The sequence below is a fragment of the Lolium rigidum genome, chromosome 7 (genome assembly GCF_022539505.1).
Source record: "Lolium rigidum isolate FL_2022 chromosome 7, APGP_CSIRO_Lrig_0.1, whole genome shotgun sequence".
NCBI lineage: Eukaryota > Viridiplantae > Streptophyta > Magnoliopsida > Poales > Poaceae > Lolium > Lolium rigidum.
Genome location: NC_061514.1, coordinates 162,691,771 through 162,702,712, shown reverse-complemented (window position 1 = coordinate 162,702,712; position 10,942 = coordinate 162,691,771). Strand labels below are relative to the sequence as shown.

The window sequence follows — 10,942 nt, the reverse complement described above, 5'->3', positions numbered from 1 at the left end:
ATCTCTGTCTGCGTCAGCATCGAATCCTCATTTGTATATCTTGTCAGCACATGCGTACGCCGTCCAAGTCAAGGTAATGTCCCCCTTTGCTGCAGATAGCAATGTCACTATTTTTAGAATATCATTATTTTTTAATTTCAAAAATAATACCCGTTTTTAGATTTTTCAAGAATAGACCACCAGCACCTGTACTGATTAACTTTTTTTTGTTTTGCATATCTTTCAGAGCTTTCTAGATCATCCGTGACATCCCATGGCAGGTCCAAGTCACAAACTAAACAAAGCTTAACAGAAATGCTACTGCAGAGAGGAGAGGTGATGTCTTGGCAATTTCTTTATATTTGCCAACTGAAGAGTAAATTCTATCGCTAAGAATCACTGGAACTAAAAAAACAGCTAAAGAGAGAGTTGGACCTCTCATCCTTTCCCCATCTACAGTGAAAGGAGGCGTTTTTTGGGCGAACCCGTGCCGACCAGCTCGCCGCCGGCGATTCGTCTGATTCCTCGCCCTCCGGCGGCCGCTACGGCGGCGGGAGGACGGGGAATCAACGGATCCCGGCGTGTACATAGTCTAGGTGTGCGTGGGGTGGCTGCTGGCGGCGCTGCGGAGGAGGTGGCGCGGTTGGATGGCCTTTTGAAGACGGCGGCGCTCTTCTTCGATCTGGCGGCTCCGGTGGAGTTCCAGGCCGAATCCGTCGTCCTCTGTGTGTCTGCAGCTCGGGGAGTTGCGGTTTGTGTGTTCCCCTCGCCGGTGGCCGTGATGGCGGTGTCGGCGTTGACGTCCTTGAGGTTGGTGTTGTTGTTGATCAAGCCGGCTGTTCTCGTCGGGGTGGATGGAGGCGCGGTGGCGCCGAGGTTCGTCGACCCCCCCTCCGTTTGGGGAGCCCACCCAGTTCAAGGTTTGGCGGTGGAGCAGCGGAGGCCCATGCCGGCGGCGCGTGCATCTCGTCGGAGAAGAAGCTGGAATCCAGGACAAGGGCCTATTTGTATTTTTCTGTGTTTTTCTGGGTTTATCTGTAAGATGCTTGGTTAATATCAATATCACCCTCTTCGCAAAAAAAAAAGAAGAGTAAATTCTAGAGCAGCCATCGTGGTCGGATCGGATGGACACCTCATGCGTGCGCGATGACGCGATGTAGGGTGCCTACTACCGTCCGGCGGCGAGCAGCAGATCAAATCAAAATAGTCAATAGTTATACGAGAGAACATGTGAACAAGGAGGCCCTATGCAAAATAAGAAACTGGGGCCCCCGACATAATCGTTGGAAACTAAGATGGTTTTATACTTCCTTAAGAAAACAACTTTGTTGTGAGCGCGTAGCACATGAGGATGTACGTGCGAATTTTTTGTTTTAATTTTTTTAAAATTCAAAATATGTGTAAGATGAATTTTAAAATAGAGGGAGCATATGCACCCATGTTCCAAAACACCACTCACCTATACTATTCTCTTCATTCTAAGTTTCTAACAAACAAAAGGTCTCCTTTTTTCGTGTTATGTCTTTGATTAAAAATTAATCTATATACTCCTTTCATTTAAAAAAGATGTCGCAACTTTATCTAAATATACATGTATTTAGATGAGTTTAGTTTGTAGATATATAGTACAAGTTTTGACAAAGTTGAGATTTCTTTTTAGGATGAAGTATATAAAAAATATTTGATAAAAATCTGGTATCATTAGAAAGTATTTTTCAACACGATTCTAGCAATGTCACTTATGTATTATATAATGTACATATTATTGTTTAATTTGCTTGATCAAAGTTTACCTTGAAATGGGTGTGGAAACGGAGATAGTACGTGGTATTTTTCTTGGAAAAACTGCATTTTGTGAAAAAGCAATCTATGAATTCAAAAGTGCTATTTTTTTAGCAAAAACGTACCATCTTTCTATAATGGATCTTCAAGTACGCGTATTGGGAAAGGAAGTGCAAAGTGCCTGCCATATTGGCCAACATATACTTAATAAGAAGCGAGAGTTAATCGTTGTTGGAAGATGGGCTGAATTAGCTGCGCTCGCGATGGAAGAGAAAGAGAAGATAGTACAGAAAATAGTGAGGCGTGGCCGGTAGGTGGGCTTAGGGGCCTTTGGAGTTAATATGGTTGCAGATTGCCTATGCACTAGTACTTCTTTTTGTAATTAGTAATATCACACATATTGGTTATAGTGCATAGTATTCAACTATTTATACAGTTGTATCATACATATGATATTTTTCTATGATAATATCTCTATAGTGGGTTGTATTGCAAAGTAGTATCATAATTTAATAAATTTATTGTTTTATAGAATCTCAATGCAAATATGTGTACAAGATTTGTTTGGCATTAATTTTTCTCGTAACATGCGCTATGATACAGTATCTACCTATGTTACTCTAATTCTATCTCTCCTCCTTAATTAGATGTCATATTAATATTTTTGTGGAGCTAAGTTGCATGATACTACCTAAGATACTAACACTATGGCCAGTCTCAATGAGCTAATTAAGGTAAACAAAACCGATCATTAGAGTACTAGTTTAGCATATTAATTTGGAGGCCCTGGTACAAGTTCTCGAGAGGACACACACCCCGTCTTACAACTCAATGCTTTTGAGTTTTCGTGAAAAATTTGGAGACCCTGGCACACTCTGCACATGTGTGCGGTACGGCTCTGCATGTGAACGAGTAGGGTGGTCGAGCATCTCAAACCTGCAAGTTACGTAAAATTCTCTCAACTGGACGCTGTTTTCCTGAAAGAAAATTCAAGTGTTCCAGAATCGCAAAGCCACGTCAGCAATCAGGACCAACTATTGTTTGTTTGGCATGGATCGTCCTCCCAAGTCCCAAGGCATGGATCGTCCTCCTAAGTCCTCCCAGGCTCGGTTTTTATTAGGGCATCTTCAGCGGCGCGACGCATTTTGGATGTCAAAACGGACGCGTTGTGTCCGTTTGCGTCGATCGAAATGGTCGAAATCATTCGGGCGTCCGTTTGCGTCGGGGTGGCTCCAGCGGCGCGACGCATAATTTTTTTTCATTCATGCAACCATAATTTACGTTTAAAAAAAAACATAAAAACGCCATAAAGGCATGCTAAAAGTTGCTTGCTGCCTCTGCGGTCGTCGTCGCCGACGAGGTTAATGAACTCCGGCGTCGGCCATGGAAGCTCGTACGCCGGCGGTGGAGGAGGTACCGCCGCATGGGCGGGAGGGCGTGGCCGGGGATCCCACGCCGGAGCAGCGGGCGGAGCGCGGTCGTTGGAACGCGTCGGCGTAGCCGGAGGAGTCGTCGGCCTCGCCGCGCGGCGCCGACTCCCGCGGCTGGATTGCGAGCCCCTCCCACAAAGCGAGCTCGTTGAGCTCGTTCGCGCGGCTGTTGGCCAGTGCCATGGCAATGGCCTCATCCTCGGAAAGGTCCGGCGGCTGGGTCTCCGGATCCCACGCCGGCCCGCCGTCGTCGTGGTCGTAGTCGACCATGTCGACGTCCTCGTCCGCGTCCTCCTGGTCGTTCTCTTCTTCTTCTGCGACGATCTCTCGGTCGAAGAAGTCCACGTCGCCGTGGTAGCCAGCGCGGCGGCGCGCGTCGAACTCCCACGTCCCGAATGAAATCCAGTTGTAGGAGTTCAGCGCGTACGCCTCATCCTCCCGCAGATCCGGCGGCAAGATCGCTCGGCGGCGGCGCACCTCGTCCCGCCGCTCTCTGAAAGGACACGGATGTCGCCTAGAGGGGGGGGGGGGGTGAATAGTGATTTAAAACTTTTACGAGATGGGCTTAACAAATGCGGAATAAAACTAGCGTTTACTTTGTCAAGCCCAAAGCCTATATACTATGGTTCACCTATGTGCACCAACAACTTATTCTAAGCAAAGGTTCACCTATGTGCACCAACAACTTATTCTAAGCAAAGGTTCACCTATGTGCACCAACAACTTATGCTAAGCAATACAAGCAAGTATGTGATAGCAAGATATATATAACTTCAAGCACGATGGCTATCACAAGGTAAAGTGCATAAGTAAAGAGCTCGGGTATAGAGATAACCGAGGCACGCGGGAGACGATGATTTATCCCGGAGTTCACACTCTTGCGAGTGCTAATCTCCGGTGGAGAGGTGCGGTTGCTTAGTGCTCCCGAACGCCACAAGAGGCTCACCTTGAGGTGTGGTTGCTCGATGCACACCAACGCCACAAAGGCCTCACCCCAAGATGCGGTACTCACACCACACACCGAACGCCACGAAGGCGCCTCACCTAAATCTCCGGTGACCCTCGCCACAAAGGCCTAGGTCACGGTTCCACTAAGGGATTTCCTTCGAGGCGGAAACCGGGCCTTACACAAAGATTGGGGCACACATCCACAACTTAATTGGAGGCTCCCAACAAATCGCCACAAAGGCGTAGAATCCGTCTAGGGTTCCAAGAACCCAAGAGTAACAACCTTCTTGCTTTCACCACCACAAATCACCGTGGAGAACTCAAACCGATGCACCAAATGCAATGGCAAGAACACCACAAAGATGCTCAAGTCCTTCTCTCTCAAATTCCAACAAAGCTACAAAAGCTATTGGGGGAATAAGAGAGGAAGAACAAAGAGGAGAACACAAAATTCTCCAAGATCTAGATCCCAAGGATTCACTCACAAAGAGATGATTTGGTTTGGTCAAAGTGTGGATCTAGATCCCCTCAATCTTTCTCTCAAATAGATGCAAGAATCATGGGAAGGGGAGAAAGATCTCAAGCTTCAAAAAGTCAACAACAATGGAGGAGCAAAGCTTGAGAAGAGAGGAGGAAGAAGAAGAAGCAAGGGGTTAAAAAACAAGAGAGAGAGGGGACATAAAAGGAGGCCCCAAAATCTGCCCGTTGGAGGCCGGTGCGCGCGTGGGAGGGGGAGGCCGGAGGTACCGGCCAGGTAGGGCCGGTACTACCGGCCATGGTCGAGCAGCGCTGGCCAGGAGAGGCCTGGGGCGTGCGGGTCGGGAGGGGAGGCCGGAGCCTCCGGCCGGGGTACCGGCCAAGGTACCGTCGGGGCTCCAACCTCCCTGGCACATGTACTGAGCCACAATTGGCTCCCCGGTACCACAGGCGGTACCTAGCCCGGAGGCTCCGGCCATGGTGAGGCCGGTGGTACCGCCCGTGCCTCCGGCGGCTGCCCCTCCTCCCCTTTTTCCTTTCTTTTTTACTTTTCTTTCTTTTAAACCCAAATAGAAGACAAACTTCAAAAGATAATATCTAGAGTTTGGAAACTCCGATCAAGACGAAACCAATTTTGTTGAAAATATGGAAACTAGTTGGGGGTGATTTTCTATTATTTTTAGAGGTGCAACACCTCAATATGAGAAACCGAGAAAATCACCAAACTCGAAAACGCAACAAGTGATTTATGCGAAATCCGTTTTCGATGAATTAGAGCTTGTCATGAGAATAAGCACAAGCTCTAAAATATCACATGGATAAGATCCAAGTAACAACCAAGAAAGATGATGCAAGGATGCAAAGGTTTGAGCTCGCTCCGAATGATACGATCGAGTTACTCACTCGAGAGCCCTCTTGATAGTACGGCAACTAAACTATGAACCGGTCTCCAACTACACCATGAGACCGGTGAGAAAGAAACCCTATCAAGAGCAAACCTTAACCTTGCGCATTCCACTTGAGCTTGATGATGATGGTCTTGACCGCAACAAGATGGAACGCCTTTCTTGATTGTGCTTGCTTGACGAAGTCTCGTAGATTGTTCCCCCATAATCCACCATGGGAGAGCTTCTTCTTCGGCGCATCTTCTCAAATCCATGAACACCATATGGATGGCAAGCTTCAAGCATATGATCTCTTCGAGTTGGCTCATCTTGAACTTGCACTTCATTTCTTCATTCTTCATCATGTTGATGTCTTGAGATAACTTGAGGGCTCACTTCATCTTCATCTTCATCTTCAAGACATACTTGACACTTGATATCCTTCATCAATTTCTTCTTATTGCAACCTTGAAGCCAACATATGGTTCAAGCATTGCCTATGGACAACACCTACAAATATAACTCAATGCAAACATTAGTCCATAGGGATTGTCATTAATTACCAAAACCACACATGGGGGCTCCATGCACTTTCACTCTCGGCCCTCGCGCGGCACGGGGGGGACCGGCACGCGCCGCGAGTTCAGGTACCAGCCCCCTCCCGGCAAGTTCGCGTCCGGCCATGGCACAGGCCGGTTTTCCTCCCATAGCTGCCGCGCGAGCTCAACGCGGACGTACCGGCCGACCCTTGCCTTCTTGCCGGAACGCGAGCCGCTTGCCTCGTGGTCGTTCTTCGTCTTGCGGAACGGCCAGCATTTCTTTCTCATGGCGTCGGTGGGGTGGATACTGTGGGATTTGGCAATGGTTTGGTCGTCGAAATGGACGCCGGCAGCGTCCATTTAAAAGGCTCCGACGCCATATCGCCTTCAATGGCCTGCCAGTGCAACGTCTACTAGCTGCGCACACTCGCGGAAGCCGAGGCACGAATTAACGCGGCCCTGCGAAGGCTGCAGCGCGCCGCCCGGAAGTAATGCCCGAAGTCGAAGCAGTTGTGCCGCTGCCAGGCGGGCCCGTGCGAGGACCGAGCGGACACTTTGCGCGTCCGCGCAGCGTCCGCCGATACGCAAACCTGGCGCATATTTGGGCCAGGTTTGCGTCTCTGCAGACGGCCCGGTCACTTTGCGTCGCGCCGCTGGAGGTGGTGCACGACGCATTTTCGGTCGGCGGACACAAACGGTCGCTCAGCGTCCGTTTGCGTCGCGTCGCTGGAGATGCCCTTAGGTATGTACATCCTCTGTTTCAGAAGCGAAGGATTGCAAATTTAGTCAAAAGCTAATGTCTTTGTATGTTTGATCGCTATCGTTTGAGCATCACTGTGTCTATGTTTACTTCCAGTATATATGTCGTACTTGGAGTTGAAAATAATAATCATAAACCACTTTGAACTAGCCATTTTCCTCTATTGATTTGGGTACTGTCCAGATTCAACTAGGAACTTGGGCTCTCGGTGCTTTTAACTAGTACACTTCTAACTCTTGGCTAGTATGCGCTCTCAAACTAACTCTCGCATGTTATGCTTTAAACTCTCGATCTGTATGCACTAAACCCACCACAACCATCTACTCTTTCCAATCCATAATAAGTGTCGAGAGTTTAGTTCAGGTTTAAGATAATTTAAACTGAAGCACCAACTTATTGTTGCGGCGGGAGAACTATATTTTAAATCAAAGAGCTTAGACAAGGTCGCTTGGAGTTTTCGATTATTCTAGTGAAAACATGAAAAAGCTAGTTTCATTATTTTATATTCCCACACGAGAAGAACATAGGCTAATTTACAGAACAATCAACCTTTACAAGCATGCAAACAGGTAGTGGTAATATATATTTATCTTTGCTTTTTCTAGAGACTATATGAAACACATACGATAAAAACATCTTATTGGGTCGTGTACACATCCCAGTTAAGTTGTTAGTTACTCCATCCGTTGTAAAATATAGTACCCGAAACGTCTTATATTTAGAAACAAAGATTGTACACATTTTAATACAGTACTACGTACCTAAAACATACCCTGGACTATGGTAACAAGTTGGCTGAGAAACGAGGCATGACTTATCCTGTGGCTGAGAGAGAGAGAATATAAGGGGTAGAAGACGTGACTAGACTTGGAGGTGGCGGACAATCAGCTACAATATCATAAACCCTAGATCTCAATATATGCCCTGAACTATTGCAACTAGCTAGCTGAAAACGAGGCATGCCTTATTGCCTTATCTTGCGGCGCCTGTGAGAATATAGTGGGCAGATGACGTGACTAGATCTGCAGGCCACACGGGAGAAGAGGTGGCGGCTATGTTTGACAATCGGCCGGCTACAATATCATAAACCCCAGACCTTGCTAGTAGCCATGAAGTGTGGGTCAAATCTCAAGACTTAGGAACTGACGGGGTAAGTTCCATGCTACCATGCTAAGTGATGCAATTACGTAAGCACGTGTGTGCTCCGGACTTGTGGTAACAGTAACTGCCGTTAACGCGTAGCGGCCATAACAAAAGTAAACCTGGTATTTGGAGCGAGCAGCTTAATCACACTACAGGCCGCTAATACTCCACGCAAACTGGAGCTAGCATCGTTTCCAAAATACGCTGTTTCTCCGCGTTCTGATTATAGGACTATTCGAAGATTGCAGTGCACGGCTACCACGCAACTCACATCGTGATGGAGATGGATCGACGCCGCTGGGCCAAGTACGTGTCGCGTTTGACCGGCGTCGATAAATAGCGGCTCCCTGCCATCCTAACAACCAAAGCTCCTCTTCTTCCTCCTCCCGAACCCAAAGCTCAGCGAAGCTCGAGCGCTACATCACGGTCACACGCCGACCACACCGCCCGAACCATCCTACCGACAGCAACGATGACACGCGCCGGCAGCCGCAGCCCCATGGCTCCCGGCAGCCCCTTCACTCCCCGCAGCCCATGCCGCAGCCCCTTCACTCCCCGCAGCCCATGCCGCAGCCCCCTGGCTCCCCGCCGTACGCTCCCGGCCACCGTCGTCGACGACACCGTGGACGCCGCCGCCGTCCTGCTCGACAAGTGGCACCCGGAGGGCTCCTCCTCCGGCCGCTCGCTCTTCCTCAACTCCACCACCCCGGACGAGGCCGACAGCTTCCTGCGCGCCGCCAAGGACCTGCACCGCGCCATGCTCTTCTACGCGTCCGGCCTCACCACCAAGGACATCCACGGCGGGGGCCATGGTCTCATAGAGGCGCAGGAGCTTCTCGACACCGCCATGCGGAGGCTCCAGCTCGAGCTCAAGATCCTCCTCTCCTCCCTCCCCAACGTGCTCCACTTCCAACAAGACGACGACGCCGACGATGATGACGAGATCCAGAGCCCCGACGCAGTGAGAGAAACGTGCGACCACCTCCGCGCGGTTGCGGAGGCCATGCTGGCCGTCGGGTACGGCACGGAGTGCGTCTCCGTCTTCAAGGCGCACCGCCGCGCGTCCGTAGCCGCCGCGCTGCAGTGCCTGCAAGTCTTCTCGCCTTCCCTGCAGCAGGCCACGATCAACAAGCTCACCTGGGACCAGATCGACCCCAAGATGCAGTCCTGGCTCGCCGGCGCGCGCAAAGCGTTCGCGTCCGTATTCGTCGGGGAGAGGGAGCTCTGTGACCGCGTCTTCGCCGGGGACAACGCGTCCGTCGGCGACGCCGTGTTCTCCGCCATCGCCGAGGATCACGCCACGAGCATCCTGGCGTTCGCGGAGGCCGCCGTGGCGAAGGCGAAGCGCGCCCCGGAGCGGCTGTTCCGCATGCTCGACGTCCACGACGCGCTCACCGAGACCATCATCCCGGCCATCGTCGCCACGTTCGGGGACGGGTCAGAGCTCAAGGCCCGCGCCGTCACGCTCGCGGTCACCAAGGTCGCCGACGCGGCGCGGGGCATGGTGGCCAGCTTCGAGGCGGCCATCGAGAAGGAGCCGGCCAAGGCCACGGTGCCGGGCGGAGAGTTGCACCCGCTCACCCGCTACGTCATGAACTACCTCGTCTTCCTCGCCGACTATGAGAACGCTCTGGCGCAAATATACTCGGCAGAGCAGTTCAACGACACGTCGTCCTCCGTGGGCTCTGGAAGCGGTGGCACCGTCGGCTCGTCGTCGACCCTGGGCTCTGGAAGCGGTGGCACCGCCGGCTCGTCGTCGACCCTGGGTTCTGGAGGCGGTGGCACCGCCGGCTCGTCGTCGTTGGTTCTTTCGGCGTCGACGACGCTGAGGACGCTGAGCCTGTGGTCGAACCCGATCGGGTGGCTGGTGTCCGTGCTGAAGCTGAAGCTGGACGCCATTGCCGCGAACTACCGGGAGGCGGCGCTGAGCTACCTGTTCCTGGCGAACAACACGCACTACATGGCGAAGAAAGTGGGCGGCGGCACGAAGCTGGAGGCGGTCCTCGGGGAGGAGTGGGCGGAAGCGCAGACGGCCAAGGCACGAGGGTACATGGAGGTGTACGTACGTAGACGGGCTGTTCGGCGGCCAGACGTCACACTCACACAACAGTTAGCACTAGCTAGGCAACGAAAGTAAATATGGGGTACGTAGGTTAATCTACTATACTCATTTAGTTTCACGATGATATGAATACGGTACATATATGCAGGCTGCAGCACGGGACCTGTGCGTGTTGTAAACAAGAATGAGTGTACATATTCCGAAATAAATACTGCCCCCGTTTTCAAATTAACTGATGCAGTTTTAGTCAGATTCCGTTCCAAATGCTTGTTTTAGTATATGTGAATTGCTAGTTCCGCTCCCAATTGCAACCAAAAAATTTCAGTTGTAACCCGCAAAAAAAGAAAATTTTCGACTGTAAGTGTGGTTGCAATTACGAAAAATGGCTTCAACCATTTAAAGTTTGTTTCGTCATCCATGCTAATGGTAAGTTACAAGTAAGATTCGATAGTGTTATTCTAATGAGAACTAAGTTAATTCTTAGTAGACTAAGAACTTATCACACCCTTAGTATATAAGTTCGCTCATTTTAGGTAAAATTGAGTGTATATATAAACTAGGGCATCACAAAAATTGTCTGGAATCGTTGTTGGACTGCTAATCGGTGCCGAAGTCAGACGGACGATGATGCATATTCTTTATGTTTGCATAATTGCATAACTCTGAGATGATGGAGCACCTTCTTCTCCAATGCTAGTTCTCTCGCACCATTTGGTTTGGGGTCTTCCCCGTTTAGGTCGGCCTTCGTACCCTTGTCTCTTTTAGTAGTGGCCACGTGCACACTTAGACGATGAAGTTGGCTCCACAAGTCGCCGGTGTTTCGCTCAGCATGGATTTATATTTAATTTGGTTCTTCCTCTATCTATAAAGAAACAAAATGCGCTTTCGCGCGCACACCTAAAAAATGCATATGATACTGGATATTTGGTCCACAGTTT

At 50.1% G+C, this 10,942-nt stretch overlaps 1 protein-coding gene across 1 annotated transcript; it reads left to right on the top strand.

Moving 5' to 3' along the window:
* Positions 1 to 8,414: 8,414 nt before the first annotated feature.
* LOC124672208 (exocyst complex component EXO70H1-like) lies at positions 8,415 to 10,254 on the top strand. Its single transcript, XM_047208478.1, has one exon. It carries the CDS (start codon positions 8,415 to 8,417, stop codon positions 10,077 to 10,079), a length of 1,665 nt encoding a protein of 554 aa, XP_047064434.1. The 3' UTR covers positions 10,080 to 10,254.
* Positions 10,255 to 10,942: the final 688 nt, after the last annotated feature.

Coding starts and splice junctions, on each gene's coding strand:
- LOC124672208 (XM_047208478.1), top strand. CDS start 8,415: ATGACACGCGCCGGCAGCCGCAGCCCCATGGCTCCCGGCAGCCCCTTC.